This window comes from Homarus americanus, unplaced genomic scaffold (assembly GCF_018991925.1).
Source record: "Homarus americanus isolate GMGI-L3 unplaced genomic scaffold, GMGI_Hamer_2.0 scaffold22250, whole genome shotgun sequence".
Classification (NCBI taxonomy): domain Eukaryota; kingdom Metazoa; phylum Arthropoda; class Malacostraca; order Decapoda; family Nephropidae; genus Homarus; species Homarus americanus.
Genome location: NW_024741189.1, coordinates 11,341,586 through 11,362,945, shown reverse-complemented (window position 1 = coordinate 11,362,945; position 21,360 = coordinate 11,341,586). Strand labels below are relative to the sequence as shown.

Here is a 21,360-nt window from a genome sequence, read left to right as displayed (position 1 = left end):
ATGAAATATGGCCTACCTAGCTTATAAATTTATTTCCCTGCCCAATTCAAACTTTAGGAGTGAACGCATAAAGCTTCCATAGCAGTTTCCACCAACTGAGAAGCTACATACCTTGAACATTTACTGAATGTAATACAGGTAGTTTTTACACCAGCAGAAAAAAATCACTATTGTACCTTCATACAGTACTGAATCTACAAGGATTGAACATTCAGGAATTTCATCATAAGCAATGTGTGTACAGTAGGCTCTCGCCAATAACGACTTCCACAGTAACGTTTTCGACAATAACGGTAAGTTACAATAGATACCCATTTTCGATAATAACGTCTGGATTCTCTTGAATAACGGAAATTTCGCGGGATGCGTCCGAGCGCATCAATGATAGCATTTGTTTGCCGCCATGTTGATGACATAGTTGTCCACTCCGCCTCACTCTCACTGTCACACACGCTCAGTGGAATACAGCGCTGCGCCCATGTGTGAGATTTTCACCACTATAACCAGTGGTTGTTAGGGTCGATGATCAATAATGGCTTCCGCATTTTTGCCTGTGGGGGCTAGGGGAGGTGGTGGAGGGAGTGATTTGCCACCTGAATGACTGGGAACTTTTAAAGTGAGGAAATTGAACTGTCCTGAGTGTACAGTGCGAAATATTAAGAGGAACTTAGAGGAGACCATGAAGAGTATTGTGCTGGCTAAAAATATTTCGGTAGTGATGGAAATGCGAGGCGAGCTATGAATGATAAAGGCGATAGAAACAGGTTGTTAGTGATAACAGAGCATTTTCTTGTGAAATGGTTAGCTTGTAGAATGAAAGACAGTGCAAGTGTTAGCGGCCCTCAGATATGGAACAATCATCACACCAAGCACCTCAAAAACTAAGTGTTATATTACTCAAACTCTTTATTTTGATGATTGAATAGCAATTCTTTTTATTTCAGCTAACAAAAAGTGTTAGGAGGGCTTCAAGGGGAAAAAATGGGTGAAATTCTTGTGGCAGCGGCACCAATAAACCCTTTTTACATGTATTTTAATGTCACACAAATAACGTTTTCGCTAATAACGGTGTTTTTCAGGCACCTATTAAACGTTATTGGTGAGAGCCTACTGTACTATGTATGACTAATAATACAGTACAGTATACTGTACACTACAGGTATACAGTACACCTTCGCCAACCATGGATTTCTCATCCACAGATTCCGGGTATCCATGGTTTTTACTCTGTATACCACTTCACAAACCACGGCATTGAATTTCGAGTATCCGCGGATTAGTGTGACGTCTTTATCCCGCTGTGGTCTAATGCATTCCTCCGTAAATGTGAGGAATGAATAAAAATAATATTAATAAATTAAAGAAAAGAAAATACTGCATTGCCATTTAGCAATTGTTTCACTAAGCACACAGGTGACAGGAGAGCGCGCCCCCCTCCCATGATCATGGGATAACTCCTGTGGATGTAAGAAATGTTTATTCTCTTTATGTTTTTGACCTTATGATAATCATTTCTTTTATACATTCTGTGTGTAAATAAGATCATGTATGCATATCTATCCAAAAATAAGAGTTGAAAAATAAAAATAACACAGCTTTGCCTGGTGGGGGTAGAGCTAAGGTGATGTAGCTACAGAGACAGTCTAACATGGCGACCTGCCAAGTTCACACACACGTTTACTTCACACATATACGAGTACACACCCATGCCCTTAATTGTTCTTATTTTATAGTAATATGCCATCTGCACAGAGATGTACTGTAACATTTATATTACAGTACTATTTAATTTGTATTTAACTATTTTATATGTACAGTATTTGACTAAAATTTAATTTAATATACAGTACAATAGAGTTATTTTAAAATTTCATATTACCTTCATCCCCTTCACTACATGGATGCCACTTTTAATATTTTAATTGGCTAATGCCCTAAAAAATGCCAAATTGTATAAAAAACTGCCAACCCACCTTCACAGAAATTTGATGGTCAATTCGACTTAAAACTAGCCAATTTGGCGTGAAACTGCCAACCTTGGAACTTGTGGAATACTGACAGAAATTACAGAAGAACAAGATATATAATATATACAGTACTGTGAAGTCGACCCCAAGGGGTAAAAATAAACTCAACATAACCTCACACCTGACTCTTTGTCAAGAGTTTTTACCGGTCTAGACAACTTGTTGTCCCAATGGCCCCACCAGACTTACCTTAATCCATTTCAACTTGATGTTGCCCATTTATACAAAGATTTTTTTGCTATTTTCAAGCATTAGTAAATCAATTCTGTGCAATATTGATTAAGATTAACCTTTAAAAAGGGGATTAAAAAATTTATCTTCCAGTTAGTAGACTACAGTTTTACCCCGCCTAACGCGGTTTCACTTAACGCGTTTTCGCATATACGCGGTGCCTTGCCAAAGCTGAACTTTCACTTAACGCAGATTTTTTCCACATATACGCGGTGAGTGTCCGAGACGCTATTTTTAGATTTGCCCCACCCGCCACCCTGCCTGACTGCCTGTTTTAGCTCATAAAATTCATACAAATTACCAGGCCAGAATATAATTTACATTGCTGGAATTCTTATAATTTGGTGATCATTTTGAATATAAACATCATATATTTTGCTTTAAACTTACAATTTTTAGATAAAAATTTTTCTCTAGGTAACTATGGTATCTTTTATGCAAAATATATGACATTTATATTCAAAATATTCCTGGTCTTACAAGGAATCCAGCAATGTCAATTATATTTTCCTAACTTTAGTTTGAGGAATATGTCAATTTATATTAATCGACTGTATTTCTCTATTTCTCTTAAGTATTAATTGTTGCATGTACCATCATAAAATTAAGATGTTATTTTTACTACAACATAGGTATGTGCCTTCAAAAAGTGGAGTTTGGGGGTCGGGCCGGTTTCTATTGGAATTAATCCCATATGTTCTGTTGTTCACTTAACGCGGATATCACTTAACGTGGGACCCTCTGGGTTCAATTGACCGCGTTAAGTGGGGTACAACTGTACAGTATTTCCGCTAACTCCTTCACTATGGGAATGCCACTACTATTAGTATTTTGTTTGGCTATTGCCAGACGATTTTATTCAGCTTAAATGGGGGCCCAACGCACAAGGGGTTAAAGAAAGACTGTCTTGACTTCAAAATTGAATCTAAGAACAATGTGGATGGGGCAGATAATGCAAAATGAAAATCTTACATAATAACCCTTAAATAAAAAACTCTTTATATATATACCCTGATGAGAGAATTATGTTACACCTACTCTAAGTTCCATTCATCCTCCATAATCTGGTGGTAACCCTTGTCATGTGAGGTCATAATTCCTATCACCTTACATCTACAGCCTCTCACGTGATGTTTCATTTGAAATGTTGACAACTTGACACTGACTCACCAGAGGAAGGAGCTAATGTAGAGATAAATTACCTGCACCTGACATAGGTCACTAATCCTGGTACAGTGATGACAAGCAGTCCATTTAAGTGTTTTACCACAAGCCAGGAATGTGTACGAGTTGGTCTAGACACTTGACCTGACGTGATTCAGTCTAATGTGATGCCAGGTGAGTCTTATGTGAGAAGGTGAGTTTGACCGAACCCAAACTGGATCCACCACTTGGATATTAATGCTTCTTTAACCGAGTGAGGGACAACTACAATACTAGCCAAAGGACAAGGTATCATGGTATCAAGGTATCTTTGACCTTGATCTTTAACCTGTTACATATTAATGATCCCTTCAACAACCATATATACCAAGTACTGTATAATAACAAAGAATGCAGAAATGTATGTACACATATAATTCCTGTTGTCACCTTACAGCTATGGAAGCAATGGGTAAACCAGTCATTATTGGAATGGATGATCCCCCAAGCTAAACCAAAGAGACCAGAAGTGATAGCATTAATCAACTATGTATAGAGAACATACATTTTGGTTGTGATGTTCCAAAAAAAACTTTAATTATGATGGGAAAAACATTTGTCTGCAAATGGGCAAAAGGCTGGATGGATGGGGAGCATCATTACTATACCCTGGTGAATCCTTTTAAGTGACGAGATAATAATAGCACATGCAATGACTTAGCTGACAACTAAAACTTCAGCTCCAAAATAATATAAATTCTTTATCAAATTATTACTTACCTTATATGGTAGACTGGACACATCCCTGGCTTGAAATCTTGACCTTAATGGAGGGTCAAGAGGGTGACCCTGGTATGGGGGCGAGGGCAGTCCTAAAGCAATAACTCTGAAGTCCTCATCAACTCGTACCAAATTCATTCTATCTAGCTCTTCCTGGGAATGTTCCTGGAGGATAATGTTGCAAAAACTATATCAACACCACTAAAACTTAACTTATTGCCTCTCAGTAATATAGGATGGAGCACGTATAACTTTAATCATGATTCAAGTTGCTAATATGTAATTATTTTAAAGTTCCGGAAAAAATCTGGGCGATGTTTTGTTTTTTCTTTTTTGAAAGGAACTGAAGCAAAATCAAGCCTTATAATCTTTACAGTATTCTATCAACATCAGCTGGTTACCTGTATGTGCAAAAGCAATCAACATATTACCAAAATAATTTGCTAGAATTACAATGTTATTTACTAGCCATGTCCAGGACTCGGCTAATAGCCTTGGAGGGCAGAGGGCAGTAATGCTAAGTCAAATTCATGAATGCCTTCATACCTCTTCAAAATTGCTAAAAATTCACAAAATTCCTATAAAATATATTAATAAAAATCATATGCAGCTAAATTTATGAATATTCTATTTAATTTTCTATTAGTAAGCATAAACTGTCACAAGATGAGACAGGTCACCAACCTGGAGACAATAATTCCAATAAACTTGTCAGCTCAGGATGATGATTATTTCATATTATTGTGTGTGCAGTGCATTATCATACATCTACTTATTGCTTCAGCTTGTCCTTCTAACAAAAATATTGCAATTACATTTTGTGGCCTGCAAATTTTCATGACAAGGATTGGTAAAATCTAAAATAATAATACAATTATCTAAATAATATTCTTTTAGCACTCATTCATGTGGTAAAATTATGCTTACATTATTAAAGGAAAAAACAAACTACCCTAACATTTTTTTTTTCAATAGTTTGCTGGAAGCACAAGTAAATGTGTGTCATGCACATAGGTACACAAGCATTCGCACCTGAATCAGTTTGTCATATCTGGAACTAGAAATTAATAGTCGTCCATCCTCAAGCTGCATCTCTCGATTTTCTAAGAGATTGTTAAGAACTGGTAATACATTTCTTTCTGCTTTCTCGATACCTTCCAAAACCAATACACGTCCTTCAACAGCTGCTCGAACTGCATTCTGTAACATGGAGTATCATTACTACATGTACAGTATAAACAGAGAACTGATAATAAGGCATTGTGAATCAATGTACAATTGCCCAAATTGTTAAAATGCAATATGATACAATTGCTGTATTTCCTCAATGGAGGTATGAGAGGAGCTGGAGGTCAAGAGGTGGATGAGGTAAGGGAGGGAAAGTGCTGTAGGAGGTAATACAGCAAAAGAGATGGAAGTAGACAAAAGTGGAGGAGGAATGGGAGAGAGGGTGGGGGAGGAAGGGAAGGAGCCATAAGACAACTGCAATTCCATACAGCAACAAACTTAATATCACTGAATACAATATATTACATCCTGTATTTGTAATATAAACTTACGACACAACTGAAATAGTAACAATTCTTTTTTAATAATATACCTGTACAAGTACACTCACACGCCATAGTTTTGATGCAACCTCTACCCCTACTCGACTCAATGGAAGTAGTAGCTTTGGCTTCATACCAAACGTTCCCCCCACCCATCGTTCAGTGGGGCAATGTGGTAGCTCGAAGCTTCGCTGGGTTGTACGAATAACAGTTCATGATGTAATATTTGAGAGAATATATGCATGATACTTTTTTTTTAGTAACTTCACAACACTTTATTTACCATCACTATACTTAACATCACTATACAAGAGGGACCGTTCGGCTTGTAACCCTGACTACGACTTCCCTTGAGCCAGGAGTAAGGCGAGTGAGTGTACCTGTATATGTAAATATAAAACATAAATTACTGGTAATTAAATAATTTCATCAGTTCTGTTAAAGGCAGTGTTACCAGATAATTTGCTCCAAATACGAATCATCGGTGTGTACTGGGGTATATTGTACAATTGCCTGCAATATAATGTTCCTCACCTGTCAGGCAACAGGGTACATATGGCAATGTCGTAGTGATTGTCAAGGTAACCCCAAATGAGGGTTGGTGTAGGGAGAGGGAGAATAACAGTCCAAAAGGATAATTATAACACAGACATATACAGTAATACCTAAAATAAAATAAAATGTATGTAAAGTTATTGACATACCCCCAGTTAAGGTAACTTGACTCTGCTGAGCTGCCACATGTACTGAGTCACCTGTGAGGTAAGAAGCATTACACATGCAGGCAAATGTACATTGCATTTATTAAATATTTGTACTAAATGGGAAAATTCGCCTGCCTATTTAAGTTAAATATGATAAACAAACATAAGACTGATACACATACAGGCTCTAGATTTGAATACAATTAAATTGTAACTATAATGCATACTGTACCTACAGTACCATAAATATACCCTATACATCTTAATATAGAAATAGAAGTTCTTACTTGATCATGGTAGAAAGATGTTCCACCCCTAATCTCTCTCCTCTGTTTGAGATCAGTGTCAGTCGTATCTCTCGTAAGCGTAACAAACTCCACTTCTCTCTTTGTGAGTTGTAAATATGAGAGTGCTAATAATCTTCTAAGGGGGCCAGGAGGGCCAATAAGAAAGACATCTTGCCCTAACTGATCCTTCTGCAGCAGCCATCTCAGGTGTTTGAGCATGGACTGTGGAAGCTCCTCTGATACTGTAAAGTAAAAGATCAAAAGTTAACAGAAAGTGATAGTAAGTAACAGAGAATATTAGAGAAGTACAGTTATTGTAAAGTAAAAGAGAAGTAAAATACTCGTAATAACAATAATCAGTGACTAAATATTTGTGATGGAAGCATGATGAACTTCCCTAAAATCAATGTCATATCTGTTGTGTATCTTATGGGTGCAAGTTCTTACCTGTAATTATAATCAATAAAGCCATAAGTTTGGGTTCACTCTGTTTCACTAAACATGAGATAAAGAAAGCAGGCTTTTTTATATTATTCTCTTTAGGAGCTAGAGATAAAGATAGTACTGTATATAGTTTCATCCTATTCCTTTGTGAGGTCTAGTGCATCTGGTCCACCCCATTGACTGTTACTGAGAATGAAATATGGTCCATTAGGCTAGACATAAAACAGAGATAAGTAGAGCCCTGTATGTATAGAAACAACTTCAACTAAAAAATTAAAATACAATAGCCTGTCTCAAAATCATGTGATTATACAGTATTACCCCGCCCAACGCGGTTTCACTTAACGCGTTTTATCATATACGCGGTGCCTCGCCAGAGCTGAACTTTCACTTAACACGGATTTTTTCCACATATACGCGGTGAGTGTCCGGCTCGAGACGCTATTTTTAGATTTGCCCCACCCTGCCTGACTGCCTGTTTTAGCTCATAAAATTCATACAAATTACCCGGCCAGAATATAATTTACATTGCTGGAATTCTTATAATTTGGTGATCATTTTGAATATAAACATCATATTTTTGCATTAGACATACAAATTTTAGATAAAAATTTTTCTCAAATTAACTATGTTATCTTTTGTGCAAAATATATGACATTTATATTCAAAATATTACTGGTCTTACAAGGAATCCAGCAATGTCAATTATATTATCCTAACTTTAGTTTGAGGTATTATTTATTAAAATTTAGTGGTTATCCCACACATCTCCTTGGGACGGTTGGTGGGGGGTGGGGGGGAGGGAGGGACCGACCGACCATCTGTTACCCTGTGAAGAATTATTTTTTTTTTTATTAACTGAAGATATTTGTTTTAGCTCATAAAATTCATACAAATTATCCGGTCTGAATATAATTTACATTGCTGGAATTCTTATAATTTGATGATCATTTTGAATATAAACATCATATTTTTGCATTAGACATACAAATTTTAGATAAAAATTTTTCTCAAATTAACTATGTTATCTTTTGTGCAAAATATATGACATTTATATTCAAAATATTCCTGGTCTTACAAGGAATCCAGCAATGTCAATTATATTATCCTAACTTTAATCTGAGGTATTATTTAATACTAAATGTTAAAAACCCTGGAAGGGAGGATTGGTGGGGGGTGGGGGGGAGGGTTGGGACTGACCGCGCGGTTGGAAGAGGGGGGGAGGCAAGGTGGGGTACTTTGATTGACAGATAGTGTTGTGAAGATTATTTTTTTTTTTATTAACTGAAGATATTTGTTTTAGCTCATAAAATTCATACAAATTACCCGGTCAGAATATAATTTACATTGCTGGAATTCTTATAATTTGGTGATCATTTTGAATATAAACATCATATATTTTTCATTAAACATACAAATTTTAGATAAAAATTTTTCTCTAGGTAACTATGTTATCTTTTGTGCAAAATATATGACATTTATATTCAAAATATTCCTGGTCTTACAAGGAATCCAGCAATGTCAATTGTATTATCCTAACTTTAGTTTGAGGTATTATTTATTAAAATTTAGTGGTTTTCCCCCAAAAATTTCTCTGAGAGGGAAGAGCCAGCGAGTGTAGTGTGAGAGGGGGAGGGAGTTGAGTCCATTATTTGAATGGACATTAACTTGGCGACTGTATTTCTCTTAAGTATTAATTGTGTGCATGTACCATCATAAAATTAAGATGTTATTTTTACTACAACATAGGTATGTGCCTTCAAAAAGTGGAGTTTGGGGGTCGGGCCGGTTTCTATTGGAATTAATCCCATATGTTCTGTTGTTCACTTAACGCGGATTTCACTTAACGCGGGACCCTCTGGGTTCAATTGACCGCGTTAAGTGGGGTACAACTGTATTTTTAAGCCTAATTCAGTTCTTAAGGGTTATACAGTATTGTACTGTAGTACAGTACAGTATATGCAAAAGTTTAAGTGAATTATTTCAGATATAAAGATAAATCATGTATGATGTTGCAGTCTACTTGTACAGGTTGACAATCCTTTATCGGAAATCCTTGGGGCCAGAGGCATTTCGGTTTTCGGAATTTTTGGGTTTTCAGAATGGTTAGGTTTTTTATTTTATTTTATTTTTTTTATGTGTATTAGCCCACCCGGGCATAGATCACTGACCCACATTGGGGCCTGGGGGTCTAAAATATAATAAAAATTATAATAATAATAATAACTCATAGGTCTTGGTCGTGTTTCTCACTTTTGATCTTTTTTTCATTCTTGTATTTCTTAACTGTATTATTATTTTATTATTACAGTATTATTGTTATTATTATTATTATTAATTTTATTATTATATTTTATTATCATTATTATTATTATTATTATTATTATTATTATTATTATTATTGTAATCATTATTATTTTATTTTGGTGTATAATTATTAAAAATTTTATTTACTATGAATAATTATTATTATTATAATTATTATTACTATTACATTTTTGCCCCCCAGGCCCCGATGTGGGTCAGTGATCTGTGCCTGGGTGGGCTAATAATCCCTGTTAAAAAAAAAAAAGCCCCACAAAAAACTTTCGGTTTTTAGAGCTTTACGGTTTTCGGAATTTCGGATAAAGGGTTGTCAACCTGTACAAGTAAGTTTTCCTCTTAAGAAGTAGCCATGACCAAAGAGCCTCTAGGCTGCCCCTATCTCCACATATCTCCTGTAGTCCCTCCATTAATATTCCTTATACAGGTACTGTATTCCTTTCTCAGTTATTTTCTAAATATATATTACAGTATTTTATCTTTCTCTCCTATGGTGTAGGCTGCCACCCTCTACCTAACACATCTGCTACAAGTTTAGTTTAAAAACAAAAACTTACAATACCCAACTGGCACAAGCTCTGGATGCTTTGGCTTCTTTAGTTGTTTAGTCACATCATTAATGGTTACCACTGATGACTCTGCAAGAAGTAACAACAATGTTTTAGATCCTGGACTTCTCTTTAATTAGGGTAGAGGTATGCTAGGGCTACAGATCTGACAAGGGCTAAAATGGATATGTACTACGTTAAAAAGAAGTACTGTATAAACATTTTTTTTATTAAAACCCATCCACCCCCCCAAAAACATGGTTTTAACCATTGGTTTAAACCCCTCCACCCTGTTCGAAAGTAACCTCCTAAAATAAACTTGACCTAATGATTATTCAGATTTAGGTACTTGATATTGTTTTACTTATTCTAAAAATACATTAATTTCTCTATGTTTTGACACCAGAAGCATTAAAATTGTATGGTTAGTTAGGATGTGATGATAAAAACAATGTACAGTAGGCCCTTCAAATTCCCGGGGGTTAGGTTCTCAAAATGGCCGCGAATCGCCAAATCCGCGAATAACATTTGCTGATCGGGGACATTTTTACTTGTGTAAAAAGAAATGTTTATTCCCTTTATGTGTTTGCCCTAAGGACAATTATTTCTTTTACCTGTGTTGCATATGTGTGTGTGTCTGTGTGTGTGTGTGTGTGTGTGTGTGTGTAGACACACACACACAAAACACATACAAATAAGTAATAATGGGAAAATACTCTCACAAATATAGTCATCAGAAACAAATTTATATTAAAAATGTTGAGTCTACCCTCAAGTCCACTCCGTACTTTGTTATTAATAAAGAACAGAGGAGACTTGAGGGTAGACTCAACATTCTTAATACTACATTTGTTTCTGATTATTTGTTAGAGGATTTTCCCCTTATTATTAATTTGAATGTGTTCTGTGTGTGTGTGTCTACACACACATATATACAATACAGGTAAAGGAAATTACTGTCTCTAGAATGAATGGCTCCCTGTCCCGGCCGCAAAAATGCTGGCAACTTTAAAACTATCCGCAGACATTCTTGGGTACATCTGGGGTGTCATCCGCGAGTAATAGAGGACCGTGAAATAAAAATCTGAGAATTATCTGGGTGTACTGTTCACTAACTTTAACCCTGATTATCTCAAAACATGATTTTTGTGCATACATAGGTACTCTGCTGAGCACCTCAAATGACAATGGTGAGATGTATGTGTATTGTAATGTTGAGTGATACTGGGTAAAAACTCGGTTGAAAGCTAAGAGGATGGCTGGGTGTTGAGAGTATGTGAAGAAATTAAAAAGACTAACTGGGTCATAAGGTGAATGAGTTTCAATGCTCAGGGGAGATTTTTCAAGAATGTAACCTCTGTGAAAACCAAAGGCCCACTGTAGAGTTGAAGACATCTCAATCTACAATCATATCTAACAAAATATGTGCAACTAAAAGCAATATTGGATTAGCTCTAATAAAAAAACAAAACACACAAGGAAGATAATTATGATGTTTCAACTATGAGCAAAGTTTGAATGAAACCTTAACATTCCAAGACAGACATGTTGTTATTGTAATCGATTCCATTGTCTTTGGAACTAAGGAATTGTAATCGTAATTGATTCCAAGGAAAAAGGAATCAAACTCCTGATTATAAAATATCAAATTGACATTGAGGAGAGCAAAGGTGGGTGAGGCGGAACCACACCCGCATCATGAGACAGAGTTGGCCAATTCCCAAGGGAATTAATGCTTCTCTAATCCCTACCTTGACCTGACTCCCTGTTATTTAAATATTACAAAAAGTAGGAACCAATTTTTTATTTACAGGTATATGTTTTCCTGTTATATTTATTACTCATTGAATTCAGTAATTTTTGGAGTATAGTATTGTATGTATTTAATATTCACTTTTCATGGCATTAATTTTGTGTTGTTTTCTTTTGTTTACCCAATTTAAAGCTGTAAGAACCATGATGAGTTTTTAATATAATTGTAATTTTTGGAAGGCAATGTAACCCAGGACTTGCAAGGAAATCGCAATTGATTACATTTGTGGAGGAACCATAACGTGATTGGTCCAAGATATGGCTGCAGATATAAAAATGAATGAACAGAGAGATGGACAAATAGAAGGGACAGAATTCCCAAATTGCAAAACAGTACTGTATGCTGGGTTATATGTCTGTCAGGGTTAAGATATTCTTAAAGCATAATCACCTCTTTTACGCACGATAGCCTGTGAATGAAGCTAAAGTCAAAATACTAAACCAACAATAGCAGTCAACTTAAGCAAACAATGATTAGCACAGTGTTGCATACACAATAATTCTCAACTCTTTTCATTAAACCAACCTGAACTTAAGCGTAGGGGCACATAAGAGGCAGTTGTTGGACTTCTGCAGATACGTGGTGTAGCAAGGATTCGACTCAGTACATGAAGACGACTCAGCACTATTTGTGACCTCATCTAAAACAGATGTACAGGGTAGGTTAAATAATGAACGATTCAATAATTATGCCAAGTAATTCTTGACTAATTTTAAAGGAAGATGTGACAGATTTCCTCCCACAACCTAGAGAAAAATATTGACAGGTTGAGTTTCCTCTTTTACACTAATCCTTTCTCTCTCAAGAATATAATGAATACCCAGTACACTATCAGCTGGACCTGTTGATGGTGAAACAACCATGAGGAACAGCAGCATTCTGCTAATGCTGAATTTTAGAAATCTGGGCATCAACACCCATCAAGCTATTTTGCCCCATATTAGAAAAAGGGTTGCATGCTTGAACGAAAAAAAAAAGTATTGAACAGTACAGTATACCAAAATTTCACCCCCATTCTCTAGCAGGGTTCACTTCAAAAGAAATTAGCATGTATAACTTACAAGGCTTTCATAACAGTCAAGTACCCAGTAACTTTATCCAGCTGAACTTTCCAATGTTATGGTGAAGAAATGACATCTTAGATTCTGGACCCCAAGCCTTTCTCAACACGTACAGTACTCTACCTCCTCAGATAAATGAAGGATTGGTCCTGAAATACCATTCTATAGCTAAGCCAGAAAGTAAATAGCTTGATTACAAGCATACAATAAGCCGTAATTCTAGTTCCAAGAGGCCTGACAATCAGTTCTACCCCCCCACTGCAACTGTTGACCTGAGAGTGAAAGTGGGAAAATAAAAGTGACGGTTTTCCCTTATGAAGACTATTAGGAAGAGCATGTGATATAACACCAGTTAGAGTACACTTTCTTTATGGACTGTCCATGAAGGTCTTAAGGTGGCAATCCTCATCCATTTAAGTCATTATAGTCTTCCACACTAATGGGAGGAAGGAGGGTTTCTGAGCTCAGCCATATATTGAAAATTCAATAACATTCTTTCATTTATGGCCAGTTGCCCTTCACTACATGGTCTAAGTATCTGAAGCCTGTTAGGAACAGGAGGAGTTGGGTACAAGTGCTAAGTGTGACACAGCATACCAAAGAGATGTTAACCTCCGCTAATATTATTTATATTGTAGTGGGGAACGAGACTCCCAACTTACAAACTTTCCAATGCCATAGAAGCCATCGAAGTCACTTCCTTATACAGATAATGACTTACAAAATGTGCAAGCCAAGGTCAAGTACCAGTCAACAAAATATTCAAGACTAATGAACATAACAGAAATAATTAAGCATTGCAAAATCTGCAGCAATATCTCATCATTTCCCCTGTTCTATAGATACTTTCATAATATCTGTTCTGATGACCTACAAGGACATTTGGGAGGGCCCATAACTTTCTCATAATATTTCAGTATTCATAACTTCTGCTTACTGTATGGGAATCTCTCTCAAAGAGTATTTTTCCTACATCATATAATCTGCAACAGTTCAAAACATCCCAATTGAAGTACTGTATCTTCAATCTTTGGCTAGTGGATGCCTTGGTGAACAGATATTACAACAACATTTATCTGATCTCTCCCTGCATATTGAATTGTAAAAATAAATGTCCACAATTTGTTAGGAGACACAATAAATTTCTACTTTATCAAATGAGCTTGATTTTTAATGTAACTAGACTATGTGACTAAGTTTCTTATCTTAGTGCATGAAAAAATGTCAACAGCAATTTTTCTTTCATGTGATTACCTTTTGTGGCAGTATCCTGGCCCCTTGTAATATGTTCTCTTCACCCTTAATGTTCCCTACACCAGGTGGAGTTTTGTTGTCTGCAGCAATGGTGCTCACGTGGTTCTCATCTTATGCATCTATCAGGTTGTCTCTCCCAATCCTGATCAAACAAACCAACTGTAGTTACAAACTAACATACACTGCATGAAAAATAAAAAACATAAGATCATTAATGCAATACAGTACTGTACACCATCTGACCTTCATTTCTGTCAGAATTGACCTGTTAAGGATATAATCCCCCCACCACCCACAACAATTTTGATCACACAAAGCAGGCAGCGCTTTGAAGTCGAGGGAAATAGTGGGGTAAGAACAGACAAAACTAATTGACCAAACCTGACCTAACCAAACCTAACTTTATCTAACTTAACCTTACCTTTGTCTTTGTGATAATGTGTCATTTTATGAAAACCAAATGTGTTTAACTTCACAGTACTGTAATGGCAGTCTTCACCACACATTGGACACTTTACAGAAATTGGCAGAACACCATAAGCCTTGAAAATATCAATAGCAGAGGCTTCATTTTCAATCACACATTTGCCAATCTGAGAAATAGCATTCTTCCCTAAGTTAAATTCAAAAGCCTGAGCATGCGCTAACGTATCATGTGACATCAAGACTTCCACTGATTGGCGGGAAAAAGTCACCTGAGTAAGATATAAACAGTGTTTCCTGTGAACTTACATTTTAAGTGAAATCGAAAAGTCAAAATACCTCAAACAATATAAATTTGCAATGTAAAAGTAATAGATTAAAGTAAGGGCTGTATTCTTATTTTTCTATTTATTTATTATTTTTTTTTTTATAAATTTCAAAATAGAGCTATGCGGCCATCCTTTACTGATTCTTAACTGTGCTGTACTTCTTGCTATAAATACATCCGCTCGCTGTAAACAAATGCTTCCCAGCGACCTCTCTGTACCTTATCCAACCTACCAGTAATGCTGCTAAGGCAAGATTTTAACCATTTACTTTCTATCATTAGATTACAATCGAAGTCAGTAATAGAATGAGTAATAGAATGGGTAATGGTGGAGCACAGTTAGCACCAGAAGGACTTTATGGAATTGCATCAAATTTTCAGGTGTTGTTTGGATGATACTCAGGTCTATATTCTCAGTCGTTACACCACCTGACCGATCGAAAACAGTGTCGGGCGAGGTCTTTCAGAGATGCCACAGACCCGAAGGCAGTCCCAGTGGATTAGGTTTGCTATCGAGATCGTTGGGACATTTCATCGGGAGGGGATGCCTGCCCGGTTTTTTACAGGTTTTGAATGATTTTGACCTTCATTTCTATCGGAAATCACTTGTTTTTGAGATCCCCCCCCTTATCCAACAGTAAAGAGGGACCCCCAATAAGAACCTGGGGTTTTGGGTTGGTGAAAATTACCAAAACTAGCGATTCCCGACAGAGAAAGGTCCAAATCGTCAAAACACATAAAAAATCACCGGGAAAACATAGTTTGCATATCTAACCTAACCGAAGAGTAAACTTTTACCAACCTAACCTAACTCTTTTTTACTTTTACTCTCTTCACCACCGATCGGCTCGTTAGCTGCTTGGGCGGTCGGTCATGTTTAACCCGGATGACCTAAACTAAAATAAATACGGTATTTTTTTACAAGTAGACAACCAAAGAACCTCATGAATTTCTTCTTACCAATCAATGTAGTTGACTATTATAAACTTTTTTTTCTATAATTATAATATGCTAGCAAATGTTTAATAACGGCAATAGAATAGTCGTTAATATAACTTTTTCCAATACTGTACTTCAAATGTCCCACGTCAGTCAGGGCTATCACTCGGGTTTCTACATCAGGCTAGGTTATGTAAACGTCATGGTTACATTGTTAGGTTAGGTTAGAAGAAATTTGACCATGAGTTTTGCAGCCAATTAGCCTTGTGTGCTTCCCCCACCCAAAAACCCTAATTTCCCTCGGGTCCCCCACATTGAAGGGGGGAGAGGGGGGCTAATTTGCGGCAAAAATCATGATCAAATTCATTAACTCGGAAAACACATTGCTCAACAAAAAATCCATGGTTGTCCAAGTAAAAATTTACCAATAATACCATTTATAGTTCATAAGAGAATGTATATCTGCAATAATGTTCTATTTATTACCGGCAATACTAACAAGTAAAGTAATACCTCCGTTGCTCCCGGTGTACTCTTGCATAATGTGTTTATCAACAACAATCAGCTGATGGCACAAGGTCCATAACTCCACATTATCTCCACCTTTTTTTTTAGCAAGCAAACAATTCTGCTTTTATTGTCTAATGACGACAGTGAATTTTTTTTTTATTGTGCAATAAAAGTTTGCTTAATTGATGTCTCCAATATTACCAATAATAATAGTTTCGTGATTGTTGCCATTTATTTTTCTATTATTGAACATCTTGCTCCCATGCAATAAGATAGTGATAATGAGAAGTAAAAAACACAGCTTGGTCATTATTCCGTTAACACCTGCAAATAGGAAATAGCTCTATTTATCTTAAGGGTTGGCTAGTTTGTATTACAGTACCTGAATTAGCCATTTATATACTCCTTTTTAAGTTAATTTGCACCTTACAGTAATGTAATATACCATGGAATAAATCTTTTCAATCTTCCCTTAATTTTTTACTTTATCCTCTCTTTATCCTCGCTTTACTGGGATTTCAGTGTTATTTTACAATTATGAGGTATTACCTTAATTTCTTGAGACAATTACATACAGTATTAACATTTTTAGAAGTGCAATTCATACATTTTAAATACGCTTTTACTTTATTATTACTCCGAGTAGATAATTACTGTTCGTATAGTAAACTGATGAAGAACTGTATAGGTGTTTGTTGTCTGTAGTTTTCCCGCGCTTTTAAGTCCTCGCACAATCACACACAAACCTTGGAGAGGATAGGAGAGAATAACAATGTCTGTAAGTATTTATCCATGTGTGATTTTTGTTTTTTCAACTTGTGTATCTTTAAACTAGTGAATTTTATAAGATGAACTGGGTAATTGTTTAAAATGATCCCAGAAACCCCTCACAATCGTAGTCGAGTGTTGGGAAAGGGTATGTAGTTCCCGCATTGACATGGTATAGGCGTCTTTGTTCAATGATTAATTTCATTTTTATTATAATTATTGCTTAGTAATAAACTACTCTTCTTAATGTGAACCTATGCCTTTCTCGCCAATAAGGAGAGTTTGGAAGTGGTCACAGCTCAGTCCTTGGAAGTCAGACACTGGAAATAAGCATATAATGGCATTGTTGGCCTATCCTTGGTTGAATCTGCATGTTTTTCCATTGTGTTCATTATATTTTGAATTGTTTGTGTTGTATATTGTTTACCTCCATGGTTTATCTCCACTGTTTGTGTATATTGTATACCAGCACTATTTTTGCACATGCTGAATCAATGTGAACGTATATGCCGATTTTACTATTAAAAAACACTAAGTTGTGTTGTCACAAGAAAAACCATTCCGGATTGCAGTTCTGAGTTACTGATCGTAATTTTTATTTGTTACTTGAGCATGGTTTGTATTTTTTTAGTATATACATTGACAGGTTAGTATGCAATAGATTTAAAGAAAATGTTTGTTTCCTTCCAACATGACTGCCAAATCTACTACCAGCAACAGTTTCAATAGGTTATTCCTGAGAGACACTTACTGCTTCATTTCTTGCCAATTGATTAACATGGAGATAACAACATACATAGTGTATTAGCTTGCAATTTAAGAAGTTCTACATAATGATCATAGTATAACAGTTTATTATTTAAGTTTTATATGAGCAAGCAAGCACAACTCACTGCTGACAATGTTATATTTGCCCTTTAGGCTTCACTTACACATTAGTTGACGGCTTCCACTGAAAATTTCAAGTCTATCACCCAGATACGAAAAAATATATTTCTATAAGCAATTTCATCATTCATCAGAACATCATATATATATATATATATATATATATATATATATATATATATATATATATATATATATATATATATATATATATATATATATATATATATATATATTGTACACCTACTCACAGATGACCAACCAAAACTCACTGGATCAAGAACATATTATGTAGGCTTGAAACAATAACTATTTTCATTTAAGTTTTTATGATAAATACAGTACCTGTACATTGTAGTGGTTTATGAAAGTTTGGGGAAATGCAGAATTATTGAGTTGTGACCCTGTCTCTCCTGTCAATCTTGAACCCACCAAAAGTGGGCAGGGTTAAAAGGCAGAGGTAAATGTGGCATTAAAAACAAAAAATCTAATCAAACCTTATCTGGTAAGGTCATTGTACTCACCTACCTTTTAATTTTATCCTCTTTGCCTAGTACTTTGACAAGTACTGGTCAAGTCTGGCCTTGAATGAGTTCACATTCGGTGCCTTCACAGCACTCTGGTAGATTGTTCCAAGAGTTTACAATTCTCACAAACACTTTCATATAGTTTTGGCTTGTAACCTGACATTGGCATGTGATTAAAGAATTGTCAAATTTTTTGTATTTTGCCAAGTATAAAAAAATAGCAGAAACAATTGGAATGCTGTATAGTATTTAACATATTACAGTATACTGTACTCCACATTAAATCTTTTACAATGTACAGTCAGGCCATAAATTACTTTTTTCCCCTTGAATGTCTAACATTGTGACAAACCGGTGAAAAATTCCATATAAAACTTTCACATGCTGCTTCACATTGGTAGTCCTGCAACCAGTAACACCTTTTCTGTCACTTCATTATGCAATTTCCTTTTCTGTGCAATCCTGTGTTTCAAAATACAATTAGATTATTTAAAAAAAAGGATTAGAAATTGATGTCACAGCCACAATTACCTACCCTGTTGAGATGATAGGAGAGGAAGGATTAATTTTGAAAGCCATTGAACCAAAGGTAAGTGTACTTTATGGTCTGACTGTATTTTAAAATAACCATCAAAGTAACCTTGATACAGTGCAAAGAAATGTCTAGCACCCAGTTACCTGAAATTTGCTCTTAAAATTTTTTATTGTACATTTTCAAAATCCCTTAATTACTTACCTGTATTGCTACTTTTACAGGACCAGCCGACTTCTCCATCAGCTGCCATGAGCTCTCCGGAGCCCACCACTCCCAGCCGCTCCAGTGTGTCTGGTAGGCGTCGTCGGAGATCTTCACGTGGCTCAAATGTAGATCCAGTTACCTCCTCTCCTGGCCGTGACCTTCCTGCCTTTGAGGATGAAAGTGACCTGATAGGAAATGACCAGCCAGTGGAAGAAGAAGATGGAGAAGAACTGTTTGGTGATAATATGGAGAAGTGAGTATACAGTATAGTATAACTTCTTATGTGTTACTGGAGATGGAATTTTAATTCTCACTAGTTGGTGCATTCTTATCAAAGTACTGTACTGTACTATATCTGATCAGGAACAGCATAAGCTCCTCGTGGGTTAGTTCTGTAACCTTACTGTTTTGCCAGATTTCACCAAAATTATATATATATATATATATATATATATTATATATATATATATTTTTTTTTTTTTACTTCACTTCACTTACTGCAGATCACTGGAGTGTTGATTCATCTCTTAATTCATTTGCAGAATATTATAAACTTATAAAGAATAAATTTTATTGTAATGCACTTTATCTTTGCTTTTGTCTGTGTAAACATTATATTAAATTCTTGACAGTGACTACCGCCACATTCCTGAGTTGGATGTATATGACCGTGACAACCTTGATGATTCTGAGTATTCGATGTTGAGTGAAGGAGACCGTGTTGCTGCTGAAGCACAGATGAGGAAACGAGATCGTGAAGAAGACCGTGTCACTGGCCGAATGCGACGAGGCCTACTATATGGTTAGTTATTATGATTAATACAATTCTTGGCAAATAAATGCTCTTGTTATAATGACATTAAAGTTAATACTGTAATGGGCAATAGTACTACTGGGGTCTGATTTTTTCATTTACAATAGAGAGTATATTTGTAAGTAATGCATCCATATATTTTTTTTATTAAGTTGTGGTGTGCTTAACCTCTTCTTTATGGGACTCCACTTTCATTTGGCTAATGCCAGACAATTTTGTTCAGCACAGAGGGACACCCCATACACAAGTGTTTAATACCCAGTGATGTTATTCCATTAGTTTTCACTTGCTTATGATCCTTCATGTCCACTCGGTGAAACTACAAAACCCTTATGTCCAGATCTTCCATCACAAGATATCAGTATTTTATATTGATTGTATAATGCAGTAGAAATGTAAACTACAAACTGCTTGTTTTCCAGAAGAGAAGAGAAGTTGCAGCTAACACTCTCAAGGGACAAAGTAAAATCATAGTATTATCCCTCAGATTTTATTTTTATTTATTTTTTTTAAATCTTAGCTGATCACGTCTGTAAAAGCGATTGAAGAAAAGAAATGAAGGCATTGTTCCTCTAACCCCTTGAGTGCAGTGTCCCCTCTTAGCTGAATAAAATTGCATGGTGTTGGTGAAAAAAATAATTACTAAAAGATATCCCTGTAGTGAAGGGGGTTAATATTGGTTATCCTGCACTATCACATGAGAAACCTCATAAGAGCAGTATTTCATACACAACAGTAACCTCTATTATTTTAACATTACAGTTTAGTAACTTGTAACCGATATTTTTATTTGAATTCAAATTTATCTTTATTCACATTCCATTCCACTCCATGATGTTACAACTACTTAAGAGTGTAACTTTTCAAGATACTGTACTCATTTCATTGTTATAGTATTACTGTTATTTTATTGTTCATCACCTGACCATTACAGTTCTCTTTTACTATAATTATATTAATTTTATGATTCACATGTGTGTTTGGTACTGTTTCTTACTTGACACAAATAAAATGTCATTCAGATGAGAGTGATGACGAAGATGATCGTCCAGCAAGAAGGCGTCGCCTGGCAGAGAGAGCTGTAGAAGGAGATGCCCCTGAAGATGAAGAGGTCAGCAAATGTATAAGATGGTGTACCTGTACTTTAATATTGCTTGATGTTTATAATTATGTATTTTTAGTTGAAATTAAATTCTCTTTTAACCATTTGAATCTAGACAGTACCATTCATATAGTACAGGTTACTGTAATATATTTGAA

The 21,360-nt window shown here is 35.6% G+C and overlaps 2 protein-coding genes across 4 annotated transcripts in view; one reads left to right on the top strand and one right to left on the bottom strand.

Annotated features, from left to right (window-relative positions):
• LOC121875696 (von Willebrand factor A domain-containing protein 8-like) overlaps window positions 1–16,503 on the bottom strand; it is a 112,466-nt gene extending 95,963 nt beyond the window's left edge. For 2 of the 3 annotated variants that reach the window (XM_042380327.1, XM_042380330.1), the window contains exons 1-7: window positions 16,354–16,503; window positions 14,165–14,306; window positions 12,375–12,489; window positions 10,046–10,126; window positions 6,723–6,964; window positions 5,214–5,381; window positions 4,182–4,346 (exon numbers count right to left, since the gene is read on the bottom strand). In XM_042380327.1, coding sequence (XP_042236261.1) covers window positions 4,182–4,346; window positions 5,214–5,381; window positions 6,723–6,964; window positions 10,046–10,126; window positions 12,375–12,489 — 771 coding nt within the window. In that variant the 5' untranslated portion in view covers window positions 14,165–14,306; window positions 16,354–16,503. The remainder of the gene's footprint in view (window positions 1–4,181; window positions 4,347–5,213; window positions 5,382–6,722; window positions 6,965–10,045; window positions 10,127–12,374; window positions 12,490–14,164; window positions 14,307–16,353) is intronic. The other variant, XM_042380328.1, reaches the window with a different exon arrangement.
• Window positions 16,504–17,066: 563 nt separating this feature from the next.
• The window catches only part of LOC121875792 (DNA replication licensing factor mcm2-like), a 16,288-nt gene continuing 11,994 nt past the window's right edge, over window positions 17,067–21,360 (top strand). Inside the window, exons 1-4 of the mRNA XM_042380495.1 lie at window positions 17,067–17,142; window positions 19,304–19,539; window positions 19,919–20,088; window positions 21,123–21,211. Coding sequence (XP_042236429.1) covers window positions 17,137–17,142; window positions 19,304–19,539; window positions 19,919–20,088; window positions 21,123–21,211 — 501 coding nt within the window. The 5' untranslated portion in view covers window positions 17,067–17,136. The remainder of the gene's footprint in view (window positions 17,143–19,303; window positions 19,540–19,918; window positions 20,089–21,122; window positions 21,212–21,360) is intronic.